At 37.9% G+C, this 27,843-nt stretch overlaps 1 protein-coding gene across 1 annotated transcript; it reads right to left on the bottom strand.

Moving 5' to 3' along the window:
* Positions 1 to 888: 888 nt before the first annotated feature.
* Positions 889 to 27,483, bottom strand: LOC114240367 (uncharacterized). The gene is made up of 25 exons (XM_089738622.1): positions 27,239 to 27,483; positions 26,406 to 26,561; positions 25,800 to 25,965; positions 25,154 to 25,372; positions 24,262 to 24,424; positions 22,160 to 22,297; positions 21,956 to 22,083; positions 20,064 to 20,232; positions 19,394 to 19,548; positions 18,973 to 18,993; positions 18,571 to 18,764; positions 17,402 to 17,486; positions 16,068 to 16,184; positions 15,245 to 15,347; positions 12,931 to 13,077; positions 11,841 to 11,883; positions 11,662 to 11,760; positions 9,307 to 11,251; positions 8,404 to 8,573; positions 7,452 to 7,658; positions 6,405 to 6,579; positions 5,774 to 5,874; positions 2,639 to 2,785; positions 1,745 to 1,885; positions 889 to 1,382 (listed from the first exon to the last, which is right to left on the bottom strand). The coding sequence occupies exons 2-25, from the start codon at positions 26,452 to 26,454 to the stop codon at positions 1,351 to 1,353; spliced, it is 4,914 nt and encodes a 1,637-aa protein (XP_089594748.1). The 5' UTR covers positions 26,455 to 26,561; positions 27,239 to 27,483; the 3' UTR covers positions 889 to 1,350.
* Between the last annotated feature and the right edge of the window lie 360 nt (positions 27,484 to 27,843).

Below are 27,843 nucleotides of genomic sequence, written 5' to 3' on the forward strand. Positions count from 1 at the left end.
AACAGTCGTAAAATGTAAAGCATGTGTTTACGAGGCAGAATCAAAAGATTCATGTTTGATGGAGTTATTTGTACGTTGCGTAATTGGGTGAACGGACTCACGGCGTACTTCGTGTGAAGTGGTAGATAACGTCAATGCTATCACCACCTTGAGACACAAGGCTAGTCTCAATTGTACCATTTAATGGCTGCCTGAACTGTACAACTCATCAAATGATAAAGCACGAATGACTGCTTCGTGGCATTAGTATTAAGCAGGATGATGGATGGTACTTTGAAGTCTTCGTGACCTTAAGGACGAGAAAAGAGCTCGTATCGAGCAAAGCGACTATGTCAGTATTCAAAGCGCGTATGCAGGTACCAATTTTTCTAATGAAATACGAATTTTCGATATGCTAACGAATGACATCAACTATAGAGGAATAATATCGTATAATTAAAATCGAAATCGTGAAAATTGGTTTGCGTAATAAAGGGCGACAAGGCTTTGTGAGCTCGCAAGGGTAGATAGAACCATCTGACCTATTTCTGTGGCGAAGTAGAATGCGTTCGAGTGTGATGGGTAGGACAGTCTCTATATTTATAATATAAAGACTTAGACCTTATGTCTTAGTTGGGTATTGATGTTGTTATGTGGGTTTCATTAACCGTTTAACACCAGATGGGCCTTGAACTATTTTACCCGTATATGCAATAAAAAAAATTAAAAGAAGTCCTACCCATAATACCCTCTACCATGATAATACCCTGATAATATACCCTCTACCAGGTGTGTATTACAAACAGTTAAAATTGTAAAAAAGATGTGATGCGCAGTGTTTCTTAACATATTACCTAATTCAACATTTATGATAAGACATCCTATACAAGTACAAAATAATAAAGACAATTTACTAGTTTAAAACTTTATTGAAACTTATTCTAAACAATTACCTAATTTACGAAATAAAAACAGTCCGTCAGTCCGTCCAATACCGTCATGTTTGAACGTTATGTTTTAAATACCATTTGGTACACTAAAATCCTCACATTCGTTTTAAAACTAATGCATTCTTACCACCAATGGAATAAGAAATTGAGAGATATTAGTTCAGAGATTTCTTAAAATTTATAATAGACAACAATTATAAAGAACTTTACATTTACAATTTTGAGTAATATTAAAATTATTTATTAAAAAGGGACGAATTACTCATTTGTTTGGTATTCCAGAAATATTTTTTGAAATTTTGTTACGAAATTAACAGAGTTAAATCTCTTAAAATTTTTAATGTTATATTTATCTTAAAACGAATACACGTGTTATAGCTTTAACAACTCTTCATTTTTGATCATTGATATTCATCTTGAATCACGAACACGCGGCTTTAGCAGCTTTCACGGCTGAAATTATAATTAAAAAAAAAAAATACACTAACCGTTATGTTAACTATGTATTAATGATAATATATATACATTCTTTAGCACTCAGAAACAGTGTTTCAACATGTTTTTAGATAATATGCTAAACATTTTTAATACGCCTTCATTAGCTTCATAAGTATGTTAGTATTTAAGGGAAATTTTGAACATAATTTTGACCCCCTTCAAAACGTCAGATTAACTCGAAATTTGGCATACTCATCAAGGACCGATGACAATTCAATATTTTAAACAGTTAGACCTATTATTTTTAATTTCAATCATTATTAGAACGTCACTTGTATTATAATAAAGTAATCCAAGTTGAACGTTGATTAAGTTACCTTCTCTCTCCTTCCGACGTAGTTTCTTGCGACGTCGATCTATTGCGGCTAGTTCCGCCTTCACCGAATGATAGGTTTTACGCAAATCTGTTAGTCGTGTTGTAAGAACATTTATACGCGTCTGAGAATCCCATGATGGATCTGCGAGCAAAATATTAAAATACGAATGACGCTTACAGCATTTGGAAAACTTTTGAAATGCTGCTGAAAAACTATACCAGATTTTTTAAACGGACACATTGTTATTACATTGTATACGTTTTAAATAATATTAGATATCTCACGAGATGAGTCTCGTGAGCGAGAGGTCCTACCAGTAATTACGCCAATTATAATTTTGCAGGTTTGATTTTTATTACACAATGTTATTCCTTCACCGTGGAAATCAATCGTGAACATTTGTTTAGTACGTATATAATTAGAAATCAAGTCAGTACTGCACATATATTGGAGGTGGAACATTGTCTTTGACGATTAGTACTGTCTTTATTGCGGTGGGTGCACTCTGTATGACAGATAGTACTGCCCTATGTGACCGCCTATATTGCCATTCTCAGTCTACAGAATTGTCCTTGATTTAGTTATCATTCACGAATGTCATTTAATTTAATTGGTTCAGTCTCTATTTTTATAGTCTATTTAAATAACTGGGTTACGATCGGTGATTTAATAGTAATAAATTCTTGTTTAGTATATTTCGGTTTCATACCTGATGTCTGAGTATTAACCCGACATAGACATATTGCGAAGGAAATTCCTCCTGTGTTTTTGACTCTTATTAAATAAAGGTTAATAGGTCGACAAGCTAAAACGGAGTCACGATCCTCAGCAATGAGGGAGCGATGGAGAAGAAGAAGAAATAAAGGTTAGAGCTTATTATAGCTTAGCACGTACCAAGTTCGACATAGAAGTTGTACTTGTGCGGCGGGTGGTGCGCACCGAGCTCGTCAGTGTCGCGGCGCCGCCTGCGCCCCCGCCCCGCCCCCGCGCCCGCCCCGGAGCTCTCTGACGCCTTGCGGGACCGCCCACATGCTGACGACTCTGTATTTACATACCCATGTTTATAATCAACGAGAGCCACCTAATGGTCGAAAATACAATTGTTTTTGTTTTTGCTACCTAATCGTTAGTGGCTTAAAGGTACGCGTCCATCGGTCCGCGCCGGTTTTTTTTTTTATTTTTTTTCCTACCTAAGCTGAGTGCCTTGAGAGGCTATTTCAGCGTAACCCTAACGTTTGTAGGTGAGCTCACGGGGCTCAAACCTGATGACGTTGCTAACACGAACCCTAGCAAGAGTCGTGCTTCGCAGAATCTACCACCGGATCGGAAACGCGACCCACTGAGAAGATCTGGCGAGAAACTCACTGAGCTGTGTCTGAGAGTTAATTTACTCGTCGAGCCCTTCGTCGCAAGCGACGGGTTCGACGAGAATGGTGACCGGTGCTTGAAGTACCTAAAAGCACCGTTAGTGGATCGGGAGGATCCGAGATGACGTGGGCGCCGGATGCATTGAATGCCGGCATTTATGAGCAAAAAAATACAAAGCAAAATAAAAGCCGTTGCGTGCGGTGCGTCCGGCGCGGGTCAATGGACGCGTACCTTATGAGTCAATTTATACTAGCGCAGAGTCGAAGCGTCTATCGAAAACTGAACATAACAAATTCCACCTTAACTCCACAGTGTAACGCACCCATTACTTCTCAGATTTTAAAATGACGCGCGCATTCTTCGCAACTCGTGCGTCTGCGCATGAACAACGCTGATCGGTACGCCTGACTTTTCGCGTATCCATGCACCCTCTAGCGAACATACGCGTCATCGAAAGTAGTAAATTCACCACAAGCCATAAATATTTACGTCTTTTCTTCCTCAAGCTGTGAACACTATAATTCCGCTTTATTTTTCTTCCAATATCTTTTCACCCCTCAATATAATATATCAACTGCAGATCTTATGTAATGAAATAGTGGCAGTATTCGTTATATGTCGCAATTAAGGATTTTTAGCGGAAACGCGAAGTGATCTGTGAAGTTATTTATATTGCCAGATTACTGTTTCTATATGTTCAGAAGTGGAATAATGTAGGCTTATTATCTGTTTAGCATCAAGAAAATTAACATCGTATAATAGCCGGCAAACTTCTTGAGCATTTGTTGACGTAGTGGGGGTAAGTTCGCGCATGGTACACTCACGTGCAAAACCATTACTTACTCTGCGTCATAATGTTATTAAATTATTAAAATCAACATATGTATTTATTTATATATTTATTAGAACATTAACAAAACATATCGGTTAATAATTGTAATAATTTAATCTTGGGGTAAAATAGATATTCCTTCTATTAAGTCAAAACTAGAGCTGTTGCCAGGTCTTGGTTCAGTTGAAGCGAAGCTGGTATTTGTATTTTTTTTTTCGTTATCATAATCTTGACCATCATCATCATCACTGTTTTCATCACCCGAGTCGCTATCATCGTGATTAGTCGACATAGGGCTCATCGGTGTAGTTTACAACTCGGTCGATTCGGTCTTCTTTTTTGTCTATAATTAATTATTTTTTGAAGATATTCAATTCGTAGTAATCGAATGTTACTTTTTTCAATTACCAGCTTCCGATTATTTTCCGTTCTTTTTTTCCATCTGAAGCCTAGCTCTTTCATAATACGTCGTAAGCTTCATTCCGAGCCATTAAAATTTATATCTTCTTTAAATTTTTCGAAGCCTTTCTACGGTACGGAGTTTCGCTGCTTGTTATGTAGTTATTATGATTACATCTTTTTATTACAGATTGAACGAAACTATCCATTCCGGTAACTTTCTTCTTCCCTGATCTTTTCTTACCCGGAGTCCGAAACACGGCGAGCAAGCCAGAGCCTTTAGCTTCCTTAATAATGCACCTAACAGTACTCACTGATGGTTTTGTTACTTCCGAAGTCTGTTTTAATTTTTCCATATCATTCTTCCCCTGTTTTATAATGAAGCAATATACGTCGTACACCATTTTTCTACCCTTTCTTTTGAATACTACACCAGTTTGTCGCGGCATAGTGTATGTTTTATAAAAAATCAACAAACACTCAACAAATAGCAATGGCAACAAAGTCTACAAGTAATTATAACAAATAACTTAACGATTAATAACGATAGACTTTTCACTATACGCAAGCGTACTTTTGGGAGCAAGCGGAACGAGGGTGCGGTGCGGGACGCAGGGTTCGACTGATCTACCAATAACGCGCTCGATACGATGTCCCCTGCCGTCGCGCCTCACCCTCACCACCAAAGTGATCTAAAATTCGGTTCTGCGCAGTCAAGGTCATTTGCTCAAGAAGTTTGCCGGTTACTAAACTAGCGCGGCGAAATAGAACAAAAAAATAAACATTCAAGTTCTAATAAACACCTAAACCTTACTGACTTTGTAAATTAACAGGTAGATTGGATTATCGATGACCTTAAAAGTATTATTGTTAAGGGGTTTTATGACCTGGTAACTAAGACCTTTAGGTCATGTCTTATTTTAATTTATGTTCTTATTTTTATGAAAAATGATAATATGGAGTGAAATGAAGATGATTAATTTGAGACATTAATCAACTGGGATGAAATTAAATGAAATGAGATGAGATGATATGGGATGAAATATAATTTCAATAAAAAGGTGGTCATTTATTGAGATTTTTTCAGTGGAGTTTTTGGAAGATCCCAAAAAGTTACGTCCAGCGGCTTTGTTTCATTTTCCCACACTTGTGTACTTTCACAGATATTAAACAGTTAATTAACCACAATTATTACACATTTAAACCTGAAGAAACACTAAATAGACAAATTAAAACAAATTACACAACTTCACTCCTCGCGTTCCCGCCAAAAAGTCCCTTAAAAGTATAATTAAAGAATGTTAATAGAACCATAGAGCGAATTTTATAAAATTGACCGACTTGACAATTTGTTGTTTTAAAACGTAAATTTTAACGTAAATAAATATAAAAATAGAACAGTTTAAATACCACAGGGTGTGGTACCGTACCGTGTGGTTTTTCAATATCCAGTGACGCATCAATCGGTCGTACTTCGTCATCGTCGTCTTTGCGTTCCGACGGACTGTCGCGTTCAGACATACGACGGTCCCTGTAAATAGCAATAAATTTATTAAGTCTATATTAGTTAATTTTCTAAAACGATTTTTATCCGAGAATCGAGAAGACGTCGTGGCCTAAAGGATAAGACGTCCTGTGCATTCGTATGTAGCGATGCAACCGGTGTTCGAATCCCGCAGACGGGTACCAATTTTTCTAATGAAATACTTACTTAACAAATGTTCATGATTGACTTCCACGGTGAAGGAATAACATTGTGTAATAAAAATCAAAACCCGCAAAATTGTCATTTGCGTAATTATTGGTGGTAGGACCTCTTGTGAGTCTGCACGGGTAAGTACCACCACTCCGCCTATTTCTGTCGTGAAGCAGTAATGCGTTTCGCCTTGAAGGGTGCGGCAGCCGTTGTAGATGTCTATGGACTCCTTTAACCACATAACACCAGGTGGGCTGTGAGCTCGTACACCCAACTAAGCAATAAGAGAAAATATGTTTTTCAAGAGATCAATTTCGCAAAAGCTACACACACGAGTAAGCAGGTAGGTAGGTAGGTAGGTGTACCTGTGTGGCGACATGTCGAGGCTGCTGTCGGGCGTGGTGGGCGGCGTGTTGTCGATGAGCGCGTGTCGGCGTCCCCAGCCCGGCGCCTCGCCCGCGGCCGGACCCCCCGCCCCCGCCGCGCCACCCCCTCCCGCTGCCACCATCGGACGGGACGGACCTTCGCCGCGACGATCCTCTAAATAATTACATCATCATCATTAGGCTTTTCTTCGTCAGGTTTGAGCCCCGTGAGCTTCACCTACTAGTTAAGGTTACGCTGAAATAGCCTCTCAAGTCTCAGTAAATAACCACCATCTTACTGAGATTATATTTTATCTCATATCATTTCATTTAATTTTATCGCAGTTGATTAATGTCTCAAATTATCTTCATTCTTCATTTCATGTCATGTCGTCATTTTATTTTATTTTACTCCGTATTATCATATTTCATAAAAAATAAGAATATAAATTAAAATAAGACTTGACCTAAAGGTCTTAGTTACCAGGTCATAAAATTCCTTAAAAAAACCAAATCATCATCATTCTTCTGCACCCAGTCACATGGGGTCGGCGCAACATGTTTTCTCCTTCCATACTCCTCTATGATAATGATAGAGGAGAATTAATATTTGAGGACAAAAAAATTTTGATTAAAAATATTGGTAACTAGCTGACCCGGCAGACTTCGTAGTGCCTCAATCGATAAATAAAAGACCGACGTGGGACACATCAAAGGAAAAACAAAATTGTTATTTTTATTTAATTCCGAGCATTTTCATATTTATCTACCTTTTAAACCTTCTCTGGACTTCCACAAATAATTCAAGACCAAAATTTCAAAAAAAAACAAATCGGTTCATCCGTTCTCGAGTTTTAGCGAGACTAACGAACAGCAATTAATTTTTATATATAGAGATTGAAGATAAATATGGTACTAATGGTAGGCAGCAGCTTGGCTCTGCCCCTGGCATTGTTGAAGTCCATCAGGTGGGCCGTATGCTCGTCTGCCTACAAGGGCAATAAAAAAAAACATCTAAGCAATAAAACAAAACATAAATTTACCGACCTTTAGAAAGCGAGTGATGGTGTTGTGGCGCCGAAGCGAAGGGCATGTGCAGGCGGTGGCGGGGCGGCTGCGGCTCGGCGTCGGGCGCGGGGGAGCCGGGGATGGTCTCCTCGCACAGCAGCAGCGAAATGTTGCTGTCCTCCTCCCCCCCGCCGACAACCCCCGCTGCCCTGCCGCTGCCGCTGCCAGCCACCACTACGCTTGCACCTGGGTGTTGCCATTCATATTATACATGCGAGGGTGCTCTGAGAAAGAGGCGGTTAGCAATTGAACTCCGCCTCTAGTTATAGTAAAGTGTAACGATTAAACATGCTATGTTGATAACCATTGAAAATGTTCTTTAATTATTAACAACAGAAGAAAACATACTGTGTAATGCAATCTATACCCCCCAGCGAGTGACTGGGTAGTTAGCGCCTCTATCTGCTGCACCGAGGGTCGTGGGTTCGATGCTCACATCGGGAAAAAATTCGTGTGATAAATACACTTTTTTATTCTTTGTTTGGGTGTTTATTATATGTATATATATATTGTTGCTTCGAAATGGAATAGGAATGAGTATATCAGAGGAAGTGTGAAAGTAGCCCCGGTAATTAACAAATTAAAGAGCGGACGGCTAGCGTGGTATAGACATGTGATGCGTAGAGAGAAGATGCATGTGACTAGGAGATGTATGGGAATGGTAGTGCAAGGTAGAGGGGGAAGAGGTCGACCGAAGAAGACATGGATGGGGTGCGTGAATGACGATATGAGAGAGATAGAGAGGAGTGAGTGTTGAGATGATGGCTGATAGAAGAGAATGAAAGAGAAAAATTTGCTGTGCCGACTCCACCTAGTGAGAGAAGGTGGAGAAAAGGAAGAATATATAATTGCTTCGACCGAGAAATACGGAGCACTTGGTTGAGAATAATTTAATATTTAGTTGCGTTATAACTAAGAGTATGAAACATACTATGCTTCCTCTCGTTCTTGCAAGCGTCTTCGAGCATGAGCAGGGACTCCCCGGCGCTCCACTCGCCGGCCGACTTCCCGGCGTGTAGGCTCGCCAGGGCGGCCGCACCGCTCGCCCGCGACGTCTCGCAACTGTTGCCGCCCCACTCTTCCACTTTGTCGATTATTAACCTGAATATACATTAATATGTTGATAAACTATCACGCGGAAGTTGAAGTCAAGGTGTAAGTAATGCGGCCTACACATGACCCTATAATCAATGGCGATATCGGGACAGCGGTGGTGGGGATAATCGTCCCTAAATCGTGAGCTCGCCCGAAGCGGCTTTAGTTTTTTTTATTGCTTAGATGGGTGGACGAGCTCGCAGCCCACCTGGTGTTAAGTGGTTACTGGAGCCCATAGATATCTACAGCGTAAATGCGCCACCCACCTTGAGAAGTAAGTTCTAAGGTCTCAGTATAGTTACAACGGCTGTCTCGCCCTTCAAACCGAAACGCATTTCTGCTGCACGGCAGAAATAGGTAGGGTGGTGGTACCTATCCGCGCGGACTCACAAGAGGTCCTACCACCAGTAATTACGCAAATTATAATTTTGCGGGTTTGATTTTTATTACACGATGTTATTCCTTCACCGTGGAAGTCAATCGTGAACATTTGTTTGGTATATATTTCATTAGAAAAATTGGTACCCGCCTGAGATTCGAACACCGGTACATCGCTCAACACGAATACTGGACATCTTATTTTCTGGGCCACGACGACTTCAAAAGTTTAGGGTAAACAATAAAAATCGGGTTACGATTTGCCTATACACGAGGTGATTTAGGGTCCTCGTCACCACTGTCCCGATATCGCAACTGATTTCAGGGTCGTGGGTAGGCTGCATAACGAGATTGATACTACCTCCGATCGGAATCGTCGGAATCGCTGGATTCGCTCCTGTCGGCTTGCGGGAACGGTGGCAGCGGCAAGGGGACGGCAGCGGCCGCCGACTGGTTGATCTGGCTCGACAACTTTTGTATCGTGTCGCTGAGAACTTTATTGTTCTTCTGAGCGGGCACTGCTAATGGTAAGTCGGCAACACTACGCCGCCGCTCAAGTATGTTTAATGGGCTCTGTAAGCGTGGAGATAAAACCTCTTTCCTGATCTCGTCTTTAGGTCTAACTTTCTTAACGTCGGTCGCGTCTCGCTTCGCATCCGTTAAGTTAGACGGCTCCCCGAATATACACTCGCTGATTTCTGGAGTTCGGACTTTCTTGAGTTCCGACTTAACTAACGGCTTGACCGTGTCAGATTTTGATGAGATCGTTTTCAGTTCTGGTGATTGGGAAGAAACTTTTATCTCGGGTTTGTTAAATTTATTGGGTTCCGTTTTGGACGTGTCCGATCTGTCGTCCGCGGGTGGCGGGGACATGGAGAGCCTCTTGGCGCTGTTGATGGCTTTAAGCAATTTCTCCGCTATCTTCGGTCCCTCGGACTGTAATAAGAATCCAGGCGGCGGTTCGGGGATGACATCAATCCTCGCCGGACTGTCGGGTTCCGACTTATCTTCTTCTGTGTCAATCAGAGGGCTCGAGGGAGGTTCAAATTTCGATACTACAGGTTCTGGTTCCCTGTTTTGTTCAATCTTCATTTGCGGAATGTTTTCTTTAGGTTCCGTTAGTGTTTTTGGAACCGTAAGCAACTTGAGTGATGATTCTTTGACCGGTTCTTGTTTGAGAACAGGATTAGCAACAGTAAGCGTCACATTCATTTGGACATTAGAAATGGATACAGGGACGGAGAGTAGGTTAACTTTATGTATTTCTTTTCTTTGCTGTGGCGGTGTTTTTGGGCGTTCCGGCGCTATGATTATCTCCATAGGCACTTCTTTTGGCTTTATGGCTTCTTCTGTAACGTATTCAGTTTTTGTATTCGTTTCAACGATTGGTTCCAGTATCATTTGTGTCACTAATTCCTTTGAAGTGACACATTCTTTAACGTTTTCCGTTATTTTCTCAGTTTCCACTAGGGGAGCAGCAGGGCTTGGTTCACTTACCGCTTTTTCGCCTTTTACCATCAAGTCTTGCTCATCCTCTGAAGAATGTTCGTCATCAGCCGGACTTTCCGGCGAATCGTCGATTAGTTCTCTTAACTTAGACACTTTACTCTTCTTAGAGTAAGTCTCTTGATTTTTAGCAGGAGTGAACCCTTCGAAAGTGGGTCCCGAACTGCCATCGCCTTGGAATGAGTCGTCGTCTAAGCCGAATAGACATACTTTAGGGTCTTCTTCGGGACTTTGTCTACCTGGCTCGAGAGCACGAGTGGCTCCGAAATCTCTGAACGGCGACAGCGAGGGCGATCTTAAAGTCGAAGGACGTGGTCTTAAGGGATCTTCGGAGATTTCTTCACTCAACGATTTCGATAACGTTGATGTGTATTTACTGGGGGAAATATCGTCGAATATTCGATGAGTTCTCTTTTTCTTTTCGTCGTGTAGCTCCAGTTCGAATGGTTCTGGTTCTTTGAACTCGTACACGTCCTCGGCTTGTTTATCGGGTTGCGGGGGTTCCGCGGGGGCGGCCGACATCGTAGCTGCCGGAAGCATGAGCCTAGATGTTTTGTCATGTGGATCTTGTTTCAATGATGATTCATCGTGGTCCTGTTTGACTGAATGTAGTCCTTTTAGCTCCGATCTGATTTCGTTCAGATCGAAGTCTCGTCCCTGATGGCAAGTGGTGGGCAGCGGTCGTGGTTTCTTGCTTGGAGAAAGATTAGTCGGCGTAGATACTGTACGTACGGGTCTCTTGCGTGGTTTATTTGAGCCACTGCTCTCACCCGTCTTTGCTTCTTTCGGTCGTGGTAAAACTGTAAAAACGGGTAAGTAAGTATTCGATTTATTTTATATCGAGAGATGAAAGTATTTCTATGATACTTTTAGAAACCTTTTCTAGATAAAATGTATACAGTAAAAGCTCTTGATTCGCGTGGTATATGTTCCATGAATATGGAAAAGCTCGTTTACAAAGGATATTCAGTTGAATACATGCATATTGGAATCCTTTTTATCAATGTGTACGTGCTGAACTACCGATTAGATCCGCCAATAAATAAATCTTTCGTCCCGAATATAGGAACTGGGTCGCATTTTTTTTTAATTCGCGAATATTGGAAACGTGAATATTGGAAACGTGGGAGCTTTTACTGTATTTATATAAGTCCAGCAGACTCATTATGTTGTTTTTTTCAATTACAAATAAAGAAGATTCGTTTATTACTTTTAGAAGGAGGGCCTTTTTCGTCTAGTTTTTTAGGTGGTCTCTTCAGATCGACGTCGCTATCCGAGTCACTGTCGGAATCAGACCGAGCTGATGACTCTGCAACATCATAACCTTACATTTAATTAATTTAATTTAAAGCAATCAATAGCTTTATCCAGATTTCAACGCATACGTACCTTCATTCATCTTAGCACGGACACGTCTACTCATCCCGGTACCCTGATAAAATATATATTTATATTTTTAATTTAGTAGTAGCGGACACAGAAAACGTCTTATCTTGAAAATAAATAAATAAATGGTGGAATTTTACCGCAGCGGCATTTATTGGGTCCAATTGTAAATCTGAATTATCCAGGGACCCATAAAAATAATAATTGGATTAAGTCCCGCTGTTTAGGAGTTCGGTGCAAAACAAATGAATAATCGAATTATTTATCGATTTATTATTTGTTCGAATTTAACGAGGGGTGAAAGATTATTTGGTTTAAGTGACACATTTAGCACTTTACAGGAGAGTCATTTAAAGTATAAAATTTGGAAAAAATATGGTTAAAAAAAAACTTCTTCAGCTTTTCGAATGGGGTAAACATAATTGAAGTTCGATTAAGAAACATCGAATTGTTGATGCTGATACCAAATAAAACGGACCTTTAATTACAAAGATAAATGTCGCGTATTAAGCGAAATGTGGCTTAAACTAAATAGCCTTTCACCACGCGATAATATTTTATAAAGGTTTTATTGTTATAGAAACTTGCAAGAGCAACGGGTTGTCCTATTTACTATTTAAATTGGTATACACAATCTGCTAATGGGTAAACAATCCAGTTTCTTTATCTATTGACGTGGATGGCCAACGGAGCTCACGGACCTACGAACATCAAGCGATAAATGGAGTTCATCAGATTCCAGTTCCGTCTGGGCGCAGCTGAAATAGACCTTTAGCGATTAGGTTGGAAAAAAATCCAATCTAGATGCCGCCACGACTCGGAGTCGTTTAGTGGGTAGGGCCCACCTGGTGCTAAGTGGTTACTGAAGCCCATAGACATCTACAACGTAAAAGCGCCACTCACCTTGAGATATAAGCTCAAAAGTCTCAAGTATAGTTACAACGGCCCCACCCTTCAAACCGAAACGCATTACTGGCAGAAATAGCCAGAGCAGTGGTGCCTACCCGCGCGGACTCACAAGAGGTTCTACCACCAATAAAAATTACGTATAAAGAGAATTATTACTAAACTGTAAAACAGTGAACTTTATGACCTTTTTGTTGCGCTGTTCGTGCTGTGTAACGTTGAGTGCAATCCTTTGCGGTTTGATCCACTCGTCGTAGCGAGTGTTCCAGCCGGTATAGTGTACTCTCAACATACCCTCAGACGAAATCTCTATTACCTTAGCCTCGTACGTGACCTGGATCGGGAAATAAAACAAAGTTCGATTTCATAGTATATACTAGTATATAGGGGCGCAAACCGCCATTATTGGAAATAAATAATTACATAACATGATTTACAAGTTTATTTTATATATTATTATTTATTTGTCATTAGTAACATGAAACTGTCATTCTACCATTTTTAATGTTTAGTAGACACTGTTTTAATTTTAAAATGTGCAGAAGATGTTTAATTTTTACTTTATTGCTTAAAAACATAAATGACTGTCAAAATACTCAAATATTAATAATAAATTATGTTATAGTTAAGAGATTAATACTTTGATTAAGTATTGTAATTGTTTATGCAAATCATGTTGTTGGCGCCATCTATTATTAGGTTGGATAATAAAATAATAATGTTAGTTTATATTAGTTAAAAGTAATTTATGTAATATAATTCATGTCAGAGTCATGTAAAAGTCACTAAAATATTTATTGTGAATGTTAAGCTACATTTTATGAATTGTTTCGCAATAATTCCATTTGTTTGTTTACAAGATCTTGTAATTGCTATAGCCATCACAAAAATGAAAAAAAATTGTAAAAACCAAGATGTGGTTTTCTATACTAATATTATAAAGAGGAAAGATTTGTTTGTTTGTTTGTTTCGAATAGGCTCCGAAACTACTGGACCGATTTGAAAAATTCTTTTTCCATTAGAAGCCGACATTGTCCCTGATGAACATAGGCTACTTTTTTTAATTTTTATTTATTTTATTTTTTTGGTTTCATGTGTGTTTTAATGTTTCCGAAGCGAAGCGAGGGCGGGTCGCTAGTTTGTAATAAACAAGCAATGTTAACGTTTCATAGAATTGTATTGTATTTTCATTTTAATAGATCTTATGAATGAATGAACGATGAATGAATGATTTATTTTATTTCAGACAACAACAAGTCCATATGTGTACATAGTATCATTGAAACATACTTAAAATTAACAACACCAATCATAAAAAAAATAAAAAAGATACATTTATTAAAAACATGTTTGTTTTTTATGTGTGAAAGCTCTGGCGTATCGCTCGCCGACATATATTTAACACGTTTTGAGGTTTAAAAAGTCCCACTTGCGACTATCTCGTTGTGCGGCAGTCAATACCGCGCTCTCCCGTTCCTAGTTTGGGTTTGAGGACATATCTGGTCTCACAAGTGCTATAAAGTCCAATCTTGCTTCGAAAAGTCTCTCAAAAATGGTCCCACAGTCAACGCGTTAACTGTCTAACCTAAATCGGTATTATATAGGTAATACGTATATGTAATACGTGTTCAATGTAACAAAATATTAAAGGTGGTACATATTTTTCGAAGATAGGTGTTACCGTTTACTATTTTGGGTTCGTTTATCTATACTAATATTATAAAGCTGAAGAGTTTGTTTCTTTGTTCAAACGCGCTAATCTCAGGAACTACTGGTCCGATTTGAAAAATTATTTCAGTGTTAGATAGCCCATTTTTGAGGAATGCTATAGGCTATATATAAAATCTGCGCACGCAGCGGAAGCTCTCAAAAGGGAAAAAACTCCGATTTCGAAACATTCTTTATTGGTGCTCCGCTTGTTTCTAATAACCACCACAGAACGGTTTGTGGTTTCCGATAATCATTCAGTTTTAATATAATTTATATTAGTCAACTCGTGGGAAGTAACATCAGGATTTCTAAGCAAAGACTTATAAAAGTATTTAAGAGAAAAAGTATTTTCAGTGCAATATTGAATTGTGAAATTGATCTCTTACAGAGTATAATATTGGTAAAGGAGGGATTACGTCTACTGGCGATACTAGTATTGCATCGACTTTAAGTAGAGAATCCCATAACGAATTTGGCGATGATGTTAATTTTAAAGATTCTTTTGAGACAAATGGAAGTTAATAATAAAATATTTAAAAAAATTAAGTACTTAGGTATTATCAAACGATAGTTCATGGTGTCATTTTTGAAAATTCTATTTATCACTCTTTCAATTTTTATGATTTTAATGTTTTTGCACCTTGAACTGCATAAACAATAAAGAAAACGGAATTATGTACGAATTTTCGGCATTATTAAACAAATTAAACATTGGAAGAATATTAGCATTTATAGATTATAGATTATTATAGATTACAATTATAGATTAAGTTTAATTCGAAGTACCATACCTTAGATTCAGACTGTGTGGGTCCATAATAAACTTTCAATTTGTCACCGACTTGAGCTTTCACGTTCGACACGCGCGTATGCATCGGCTCATTGGTGGATGGCCTTAAAATATCAAAACAACCGTAATTATTCACTGCTTGAACTTTAAGCACTCACTGTAAAACTGACCTCATAGTCGTATTATGTTAAGTAAATAATTACAGTGAAACCTTACAATCCGTTTTTAATAAGAACTTGATGAATAACTCTAGGAATATTGTATATGAGAGATGCCTTGTATGCAAAATTCCTTTAACAATTTCAGCAAAACATGTGAAAATAAGCTCAGCACTAAAAGGATTAAAACTAGTCGCTTTTATTTAAAAAAAAAAAAAAATTGTTAAAAAAAACTAAAAAAATACGCTTTTATAGAAAATCTAAATAAAAAATAGATAATAAATTTGAATTAAAAATATTGTAAGAAAAAATGATTTTATTGTGTAAATAAAGCGTGGAGTGCTTTTCAGGATATTATCAAAATAACCTTTCTACTCATATCTGTTCATAAAATATTTATAACTACTGATACCACGCTTTTTTCTATAAAAGCGTATTTTGTTAGTTTTTTTAACTATTATTTATTTTTCATTTTTTAGTTGAATTTCAATTTTTCAATTTTTTTGTTTTAATATTGAATTGTCATCGGTCCTTAATAAGTATACCAAATTTGGAGTTAATCCGACGTTTTGAAAGGGGTCAAAATTATGTTCGAAGACTCTGTTACATACTAACATACATACGTCTGAAGCTATTAAAAGCGTATTAAAAAAATAAGAATCATACTCCGTCGTTTTTCTTTTGCGTGGTCTTTTGCTGCTGTTGGAGGCAATGGTGTTGCCGCTGCTGGCCGAGTTCGCGCTTTGACTGCGACGGCTTTGCATTTTCTTAGTTATACCGCACCTGTTGTAGTCGGTACAATCCAGCCGTTGTAACTATACTGAGACCATAGAACTAATATCTCAAGGTGGGTGGAGATGTTTACGTTGTAGATGTCTATGGGCTCCGGTAACCACTTAACACCAAGTGGGCTGTGAGCTCGTCCCCCAAATATGCAATAAAGTAAAAAAATAAAAACTATAATTAAAAAATCATATTGGCGGTTCCCTTTGCCTCGCGTGCATGAAAAAGCCTATCAGCTCTTTTTTAATTTTTTCAATACTGTATATCGTTAATGTCGGTTTGGTGGTTTTGGCGCGAAAACCTTACAAATTATTGCAATATAATATGTTTTACTAATTAACATATATGAGGGTGTAACAGTAAATTCAAGAAATATTACAAAGACGATAGCTTCGCAAGCTCAGATTTTAATTATTCAAGCCTATATTCTAGTCCAAGTTAATTAATGTCTTAAACTTAAAAATCTTATTACACTTCTTTAGTTGCGCCCTTCTCTTATATTAGTTTTCTTCAATATAGAGACACACCGGCTACCTTTTTTATATGTATTCATTGACAAGAGTAGATGAACTGACGGGCCACGCAATATTCCTTAGCAGTAGTAGTAGTAATTTAGTATGGTATTCGATCAGCAGTCCCATCCATATCAAAATGGAATAATCATTTGTACTAACAGCTACAGAAATAAGGCGGTATTACTAATCCCACCCCAGCCCAGTTCAAACATTCCCACTCTATTCAAATCACATTACACAATATGTTCATTGTGAAAGTCGTTCGTGAAAACAAAATTTTAGATACGTTTTTAATTCTCGTAAGAAACATGCAATAGCTTTTAAAGAAATTGATGCCTGTTTGTCGTAGAAACTTCGGCACAAACTTACTAAATAAATTTGAATACATGTGGAGGGGTGAAAGGCTTGGTTTAAGCGTTGGTTAGCTTAGTTTAATATAACAAAAAAAATCTTCAGCTATTTGAATGAAGTAAACATAATTGAAGTTCAATTAATTAATTAATCAATCAAAACAAATAAAATAATTAATCAATTAATGCAATTAAACATCGAACTGTTAATGCTAATAACAAATAAAACGCACATTTAATTACATAGATAAATTCAGCGTGTTAAACGAAATGTCGCCTAAACCAAAGAATGCTATTCACCCCTCGATATCATTATGTAGTTGACATAAATTATACAATTAAATATTATTACCTAGAAGCACGGCCGGAACTATCACTGTCCGTTGAGACGTGAGGTCGGCGTGAGGCTCTCGAAGTGCTTGAGCCTGCGCTCTCGCCTGAATCAAATTATATAATTACCGCTGTGTTTCATTGATGTTATAACATTTCTTCGCCTCTCAGTAATCTCAATTAAGCAAGCCAAACTATTATGTAGCATTATACCTTAGGTATTATACAAAAACATGTGCGCAGTTCATACGCGGTAGAAGTGAAACATTCACAAGTCTCACTTTTACTCACTATCTCACTTTTTGGCGGGAACACGAGGAGTGAAGTTACGTGATTTGTTTTATTTTGTCTATTTAGTGTTTCTTCAGATTTAAATGTATAATAACGGTGGTTTATCAACTATTTAGTATCTGTGTATCTGTGTAGAAAATAAAACAAAGCTGCTAGACTTAACTTCTCGGGATCCTACAAAAAGTCGACTGAAAAAGTCTCAGTAAATGACCACCATTTTACTGAGATTATAGTTCATTCCATATCATCTCATCTTATTTCATTTAATTTCACTCCATAATATCATTATTCATAAAAATAAGAATATAAATTAAAATAAGACTTAACCTAAAGGTTTTAGTTACCAGGTCATAAAATCCCTTAAAAAAAGTATTCTATCTCATTCTCTCACAGGCTAAATCACATAGACAGACGGATTTTAGAGCGTCATCTTAAATAACGATGAAGCTAATGATTTTTCTACTTCAAAAGGCGTCTCGTTTCAGTTTGCGGGTAGGTAACATTGTTGAAACTTTGAACCCGTATCTTAATTGTCTTACACTTTCTCTTTTGTGGCTGTAGATAAGCTCACGTCCGCCTTGAAATAAGCAGTGGTCTACTTTAAAAAAGAGGTCAAAGTTTCAATTGCTTTTTTTATGACCGACAGACTACTGGTGTTCTGGGGGCCTTTCCAGTTTCACCAGGACAGGTGGGCGAGCAAAGGCTCAGCTAGGAGTGGGATCAAAGGAGACCTAACAACTCAAGAGCAGCTGCTTTTCGATCGAGGTTCAATTGATCGAGATAACTGCTATTCAGAAGTTGGCTGTAGGGATAATTTCTACATAAATATTCTATAAAGTGTAAAAAAAATGATGAAAAAATAATAATAAACTAATAATGAAATAATAATGAGATAGTTACTTTTCGACGAGAGTGGGCGTCTCTTTGGTGTCCGCTTGTCGTGAGAGTCTGGTTTAGAAGGCGGCATCGAGGAACGTCCTTTAGACTGCGAACGTGGCTTCACTAGCACTTTCTCTTCGCTCGTGGTAGTCGACGTTGACTTTTCACGTTCTTTATCTTTTTCCTTTTCCTTTTCTTTCTCCTTCTCTTTATCTTTCACTTTTTCTTTTCTTTCTTAACTTCCTTCTCTATCTCTTTCTCCTTTTCTTTTTCCTTTTCTCTTTCTTTCTCTTTCTCTTTTTCCTTCTCTTTCTCTTTTTCCTTCTCTTTCTCCTTTTCTTTTTCTCTTTCCTTTTCTATCTCTTTTTCTCTCTCCTTTTCTTTTTCTTTCTCTTTATCCTTTTCTTTCTCTTTTTCTTTATCTTTTCTTTATCCTTTTCTATCCTAGATATTAAACAAAAATTATTATTTTTGTGCTACAACAACTATTTCCTTCCTATCAGCCCACAACGTCCACAGCTGGACATAACAACTATAATATTTAAGTAGAATTGAGCTAATTCATGAAGCATCATACTTTATTCATATCCAGTTTTCTGGGTTTATCAGACTGGCTCTCATAGTGGAACAATAAGTAGCAGTGCCTTTAAGATCATAGAAATAGACGAGTATATCAATATATACTCGACTGATTACACATAATCGTTAATAGTAATAAGAAAAGATATCTTTGTTCCTAACAACAGTAACAAAAATATGAAATAACAAAAGCGATACAACGCGACACGTGATTCATTGGTGATCATAACAATGTTTAATATCATTTAATGAAATTTATAATTACTTTGGAGCCACGGCAACTACGAGCGGTTGATTGTCGGCGCTGTCCTCTTCGTCACTCGCCCGAGGTTTTTCTTTCGTTTTCTCTGTTTTTTCTTCTTTCTCGCTCTTTTCACTTTTGTCCGTCTCGCTCTTGTCAGAATCTTTGTCTTTGCCGCGCTATAATTGTAAGACGTGTGTAATAATAGTAAAAGTGGGTGGCGCATTTACGTTGTGGATGTCTATGGGCTCCAGTAACCACTTCACACCAGGTGGGCTGTGAGCTCGTCCACCCATCTAAGCAATAAAAAAAAAAAAAAAAAAGCATCCTTCAAACTGATCAAATGTTAATATTCTACTTTCGAAGGCAAGGAGAACAGCGTGTTCTTTAATTTAGTTTTTTTTTTTTAGATTAGCAGTAATTAAGAATCGATTCTGGTGGTAGGACCTCTTGTGAGTCCGCGCGGGTAGGTACCACCGCCCTGCCTATTTCTTCTGTGAAGCAGTAATGCGTTTCGGTTTGAAGGGTGGGGCAGCCGTTGTAACTATACTTGAGACCTTAGAACTTATATCTCAAGGTGGGTGGCGCATTTACGTTGTAGATGTCTAACCACTTAACACCAGGTGGGCTGTGAGCTCGTCCAACCATATAAGCAATAAATAAAAAAGAATGTGTGTGGTTTTGCGGGTTATACCTGACTGGGAGTGCCTGTCGGTGTGCTTGAAGCGGAGGACGAGGTGAGGGGCTGCTTATCTTTGTCTCGTATGAGAGATCTACCGGCGGGCGGAGTGCGTGCGCCGCGCGGGTGCGCCACTAACGTCACTCCCAGCTTTCGGTAGAAATCTTCGAAGCTGTGCAGGAATCTATAACAAAGTGTTTTTGGTGATTAAGTGTCTTTCTTCTAAAAGTCGTCATCTATACCACAGCGTGAATGCTGCTGTCAATGAGGGTAAATAAATGTTTTTGTAATTTAATACTGTATATTTCGTGAGTGCTGGCTCATCTCTGATTTTTTTAAGAATTTATGGTCTTGTAACGAGACCTTTAAACCAAGTCTTATTTATTCTTGTAGTTTGTTAAATCAAAAATGATACAAAGCGTAATGAGATAAAGTTGTTTTTTTATTTTTTTTTATTGCTTAGATGGGTGGACGAGCTCACAGCCCACCTGGTGTTAAGTGGTTACTGGAGCCCATAGACATCCACAACGTAAATGCGCCACCCACCTTGAGATACAAGTTCTAAGGTCTCAAGTATAGTTACAACGGCTGCCCCACCCTTCAAACCGAAACGCATTACTGCTTCACGGCAGAAATAGGCGGGGTGGTGGTACCCACCCGCGCGGACTCACAAGAGGTCCTACCACCAGTAAAAAAATTGAGATGATTAATTTGAGACTTTAATCAATTGGGTTGAAATGAAATGAAACGCGTTGAGATAGGATCAAATAAAGTCTCAGCAATATCTAGTATTTACTGAGACTTTTCAGTCGACTTCTTGGAAAGACCCAAAAAGCTACGTCCAGCGGCTTTGTTTCATTTTCCTACATTTGCACTTTGATAGACTAACAATTAATTAACCACCATTACTACATATTTAAACCTGAAGAAACATTAAATTAACAAAATAAAACAATCTAGCAACTTCGGTCCTCGCGTTCCCGACAAAGACCCGCCCGGGTCCCGAAACTTCGTGAGTCAGCTGATTAAATTGTGCTTATATAAATACTTTGTATAATTTTAATATTAATAGCAGTATAGCATGCTATGATAAAATTTAAAGAGATTAAGTGAAAAATAAAATTCGTCATCATCATCATCCACAGCCCATAGTCGTCCACTGCTGGACATATGCCTCTCCCAATCCACACCACTGAGCCCTGTCTACGGCTCTCCTCATCCACTTTTTGCCGGCCACCGTTCGAAGATCATCGCACCACCTAGCCAGGGGGCGTCCCACGTTACGTCTTCCGCTGCGCGGTCTCCACGCGAGAACCCGTCTGCTCCAGCGATCGTCAGTCCTACGGCATATATGGCCAGCCCCCTGCCACTTCAGCTTGCTGACTCTTTGAGCTATGACGATGACTTTAGTTCTTTTTTTTTTTAAGAGATTTATGACCTGGTAACTGAGACCTTTAAGTCATGTCTTATTTTAATGTATATTCTTAATTTTATGAAAAATGATGTTATGGAGTGAAATGAAATGAAAATGATTAATTTGAGACATTAATCAACTGGGATGAAATTAAATGAGATGATATGAGATGAAATCTAATCTCAGTAAAATGGTGGTCATTTACTAAGATTTTTTCAGTGGACTTTTTGGAGGATCCCGAGAAGTTACGTCCAGCGCCTTTGTTTCATTTTCCCACATTTGTGCACTTTCACAGATATTAAACGGTTAATAAACCACCATTATTACACATTTAAACCCGAAGAAACACTAAATAGACAAAATAAAACAAATCACACAACTTCACTCCACGCGTTCCCGCCAAAAAGTCGACTTTAGTTCTCTGTCGAACAATCTCATTCCGGATTTTATCCTTCAGAAAAATAAAATTATTTTACATTATTTCTTGACTAACTTTTTATATGCCTGTTTGCAGAGATTCGTTATACTATTCGTCACCGGATGAAAGCCCATTTTGTCAGCAATAGTTTTCCATTGATTTTGATTAGTGACCCTGTTGTAGCCTCCTAGTTTTTGAACGACCTACAATAAGCAAATGATTAATATTATCAAATTTTCTATACGTCAATTATTTAGTAATTAAGTAAATTATATTTACCCGAAATAGTCTATATAAATCAATATCTTTGTTGGCTATAGTCGGATTCCGATTGAGCGGTGTGCCACGGTCATCCATAAACTTATACAGTTGAGCCACGAAATGATCTTTTTCTTCTCTTGGTTCATCATCGGAACTCTGAAAAAACCAGGGCGTGTATGAATGCGTTAAATGCGCAGTTTAGTGACAGATAGTCTTTTATTAATTAAAACAATATATATACAGTCGTGGTCAACTAATTAGGGACAATCTCTAGTTAAGCCAAATTGTGAATATTTTTTTTATTTTCCAACGAGTCTTAGCAATATTCCATATCTTTTACATGTAAGTGTAATTAGTCATTTATGTGCGCGATTATACAAACAATAACAACTTCTTAAACATTAAACCTCTTTACAGTATAGCTGATACAATATCATACTGCTATTGGTTCAAAGAATGCTGGCTGGCCATTTAATTAGGGACACTGAGGTATTGCGTTCTAATTTCAAAATTGGAATTTTAATACTTTTTTGTTTCTTTTCTTATTGTTTAGTGGTCGTTTTGGCGGCAATCCAGATTTTTTATTTTAAGTTTTGAGAATTATTTCGAAGAAAAATGGGCAAAAATTAAAGTTGCGATCCAACACTACGAAAAATTATCATGAAGTTTGTCGAGCGTGGTTGGTCATACCGAAGGATAGCATAACATTTAAATTGTTCAAAAACTATGGTATGCAATGCAGTGCAACATTTCAAGCGCTTTAACACAGCTTTAAATGTGTCCAAAACAAAAATATCGAGAAAAACGACTCCGCAAGAAGATAGAATGATAACCAGGTTAGCTAAGAAAGATCCGTTTCTAGGCTTATTTTAATTAAGCACGAAGTGCTTGGGGCAAACGAAAGAGCCGGTGTATCTGCGAGGACCGTTCGACGACGTTTGGTAGAAGCAGGGTTGTTCGGAAGAGTGGCTCGCAAAGTACCGTTGTTGAAGAAAGAACAGAAATGCTCGTTTGGCATTTGCACGTGAATATGGACATTGGACCTACGCCCAATGGCAACATGTACTTTTCTCTGACGAGACTAAGGTTAATTTGATTTCTTCAGATGGAAGGCAATATGTACGGCGTCCTGTAAAAGCGGAAATGAATCCAAGATTCACAAAAAAACAGGTGAAACATGGCGGTGGAAACATTAAAATATGGGCTTCATTTTCTGGGCGTGGAGTGGGACCTGTGAGGAAAGTTTAGGGTAACTTAGATCAACATCAATACAAGGCAATATGGAAGAAACTATGCTTCCCTATGCTGAGGAGCATCTCCCTATTATTATATGAACGTTTCAGCAGGATAACGACCCGAAACATACCGCCCATTCAGTCAAGTCGTTTCTTACCAGTCAGTTTGTATCGGTGCTAGATTGGCCAGCAAATAGCACGGACCTCAACCCAATTGAGCACCTTTGGCACGAAATCAAGAAAAAAGTTGCCACTTATCGTAATACAAATTTGGATGAACTTCATGAAGCTTTTTGTGAGGCATGGGCAAACATTCCTGTCGAAACATGTCAGAAACTGATAATGTCTATGCCACATCGGTGTCAAGCGGTAATTACTAACAAAGGTTTTGGTACTGGGTACTGATTTTACACGGAATAAAATGGAGCTGTTAAAGATATTATAACACTGAAGATTATAAGTTTTGTGTAACTGTATTTTTCATTATACTTTACTGTCCTTAATTAAATGTCCACTACAGAATTGTACCTTAATATTTAATACATGTTTAATCTTTGATATTAAATACTTTTTCTATTTATAAATCTTTTTATTTACAGCCATTTATAGCATAATAATCGGACCACATTATGCAAATAATAGGTGCTGAGAAATCAATAGGGTTTTATATTTAAATGTACATAACCGGTTATATCCCTTCACTATCTTGAATGTCCCTAATTAGTTGACCACGACTGTATATATTCTTTTTTTATTGCTTGGATGGGTGGACGAGCTCACAGCCCACCTGATGTTAAGTGGTTACTGGAGTCCATAGACATCTACGACGTAAATGCGCCACCCACCTTGAGATATCAGTTCTAAGGTCTCAGTATAGTTACTCACATCATCAGAAGTGTTTCGGGGTTCGTTGAAGAGCGTGTCTCGATCCCAGTGTGGAGGCAGCACACCTTGGTTCAAGTATTGCAGAGCGGCTTCAACTCCTGCCCATTCCAGCGGTGCGCTGCCCTTACGGAACTCGCGTGCTTCTTTTTTGGGTACTGTGTAACTTTAAGCAAGTTATCTGTTAATAATGTATACCTGAAGCAAAAACTTTGTACCCCTTTTTACGAAAACTGCACGAACGGAGGAGTATGATATTTCTCACACTTACAGAGAATAAAGAGGAGTGCAGAACGCTAATATTTTTTAAATTATGCATAAAAAATACAGTAAATCAATTTAAAAAAAAAACATTACACACACTACCGTGTATTTGACACACACACGCATGCAAACTATTTGTTTATTGTCAAACTTTTTTTATTGCAGTCGGTCAGCTATGGTCTGTGGTGAAATTGAGAATAGTTTTAAATATTGTCTTATCTTTATTAATATTTGTCTAAATTATAGTCTTGGTGAAATCTGTGATTAAAGAAGTATAATAATCTTTAACAATAGAATCATAATGGTGTACAAAATTATAATTTCAATTAATTATAGTCGCATTTCGACTACCGGGGACCACTAGTTAATATTACTAACTGATTTCTAATCATTGAGAGGGCGTCTTTTAACATAAAAACTTTTCTATATTACACCAGGTTGGCATAATTTATTTATTTATTTCACTTAATGCACAGAAATACAATGGCGGACTTAATGCCTTCTCTACCAGTCAACCAAGGTGGTGTAGAGAATCCTGTGGTAGATGCATTGCTTAATGTGAAAATAACCAAACTGATAATAATATTTCATACATATACAACACATACACAAATTTAGTGTGTATACTCACTATCGTCCATCTTTGAAGGAGCGTACTAAATAATCCTCCTTGACCTTGATCTGTGCCGTGGGCGCCACGACCAGCGCCGGGAAGGCGGGCTGGTGCGGTCGGCGCCTCTCCGCGCCACTGGCCGCCTCCACGAGCACCACGCGACCCACGTGCGGTTCGCGCTCGGCACTGTCCGCCTTCACGGGACGACTCGTACCTTCGCCTTCACTATCATCTGACCTGTTTTCAGTTATGTTCTCACTTTGTTAAATTTCTTATAGTCATCACTGGTCTTGTGAGTCTTGTGAGTCCGCGTGGGTACCACCACCCTGCCTATTTCTGCCGCGAATTAGGAATGTGTTTCAGTTTGAAGAGTGGGGCAGCCGCCGTAACTATACTTGAGACCTTAGAACTTATATCTCAAGGTGGTAGCGCATTTACGTCGTAGATTTCTATGGGATCCAGTAACCACTTCACACCAGGTGGGCTGTAAGCTCGTCCACTCATCTAAGCAATAAAAAATAAATAAAAAGAAATACTCATTGTTTAAATGATGATATTTGAATGGATTGTCTTTCAAGCAGCATTCAAGGAGTTCCTTAAGTGGTTAAATTAAAGTCAGTCAGGTGGGATGGAATATGGACATTTGATATACATTCATACTTACTGGGCGCGTCCTCTTCTGCCACGTCGTCCTGCTATGACTGGGGTAGAAAAATGTTCAGGGTGTGTCAATGGCAATTGATCTAAAGTCTCGCTTTCATTGAAATGCCTTCCACTCTTCAGGCAAAGCGCTGATCGCCTCAATGTTGTGATGTCACCATCATCAAACACTAAAATATGATAAACATTTAAGAGCAATGGTGCGTGGGTATAACTTTACGACATTCAGAGACTTATTTCGACGCTTTTGAACGATAATGATTTTGAACTTGAGGATAAAGAACGTTCTGGCGCACCGAAAAAATTGTAAGATGAAAATCAGTGGAATGAGCAGGGTGTAATAATTGAGCTGTTCAAACCGAATGAGACTATCATGGGATCCCTGTTTTTAAATAAAGCTTCTAATACAAAGAAACTGGGCAAGTCATGTCAAACTTTATGAACTTTGAAGGGTTGAAAAGTGACAGTAGAATGCATTAAATACGAAAATGATCAACAGAGCTTTAACTATGCCCCTACTATTACTGATATATACCTGCTTTAAAGGCAATAAAGCCAAATTTCTGAAATATTAGTGAGAAGTGTAGAGCAAGAATCAGAAGAAACTCACCAACAGTATATTGACTGCAATCCTGTATTTTAGTAATGACAGCTTCCATTGCATCTTTTTTCGGATCCTGTTTCACTTCTACAGTACTTCCATCCTCAATGTACTTTTATTACTCATCATTCACGGTATTGTTCCTCCACCAGCTTTAAGTGTAACCTGGAACAAATTTTGAAACTCATTTAATAATGGCACTAGTTTAAATTTACTGCAGCAAACTGATTCTATGTATAACATTTATTAAAAATATGTAGTGCCTAAAATTCACTTTATATTTTATTAGTGTAGTGTAGATAAATGACACAAACAAAGGAGCAGGCTGGATCTAGTTTTTCTTAAACATAATATATACTTCTGCTTGATGACCTTTAGATATGGGCCAAAGTGTCTTCAAATTGCATAGTAGTGGGATTCAAGCCTACGTTTGTCAACCAGACACCATAGACATTACGAAGACAATGCTGCCTACCACCTTGAGACAAGGTAAAATCTCAGTTCCATAGTACAACAACCATGTTGCTCTTCAAACCAGAAACCACAACTGCTTCACACAGGAATAGAGAAATAGCCTTACAATTACGTTATTCCATGAACAATCATCTTTTTAAGCAAAAATTTATTTTATGAAGTAATTTTAAACCTTCAACAGTGCAGTAACCGGATTCCGGAGGGACCAATTGTCATTTAATTGTTTTAATAAAATTATTCAACTGATGAAAGGTTAAATTACTACAACTTTATAAAGCATACCATTAATAAAACAATATAACTAAGGTATAATGTTTCATCTAATAAGTTAAAGTCAAGTAATTTTAATGTAGCACAACAAGTGTTACCTTGCATTTAATATTCCTTACAACTTTTTTATTTTAGCCTCACGAACGCACCCTTGTATTTGCACTAACATCAGTCCCACTGGCAGTAGGGTGGTCATCACCCTGCTGTAAAAGCATGAATATTAATATCCATTAAATATAACATTTTGCTCTAATTATCATCATCAATATATATATATATTTTTTAATTTAAATATAGGTTTCTTTAGTAGTATCTGATATATCTTGTATAATAATAATTTACTCTAATAGAAAGTTTCACCTTTGATCTATTTATTAAATAAGCTGTTTCTCACCATTGCGATTATAGAACCAGTAGATGGACTTCTGAAAACCAATATGAATATTTCACTGAATACGGACAAATCAAATGCACTTTGAGGTTGGTTTGTGTAAGTTTAAAGGTAAAATTTATCTGCAATTATATGTAAGGTATGGTCATGGATGGATCTTAGTCATTATGAGAGATAGATCTTCAGATTTAAGAATTACGCATTTAAGAGGGTGTACGTGATATGTAAATATATATAGCAACTTACTAATGATTTATAGTTTCAGTAACCACAATCCACTGAATATTTTACCAGTAGTAACCTCACTACTTC

Source organism: Bombyx mandarina, chromosome 25, assembly GCF_030267445.1.
Source record: "Bombyx mandarina strain Sakado chromosome 25, ASM3026744v2".
NCBI classification, from domain to species: domain Eukaryota; kingdom Metazoa; phylum Arthropoda; class Insecta; order Lepidoptera; family Bombycidae; genus Bombyx; species Bombyx mandarina.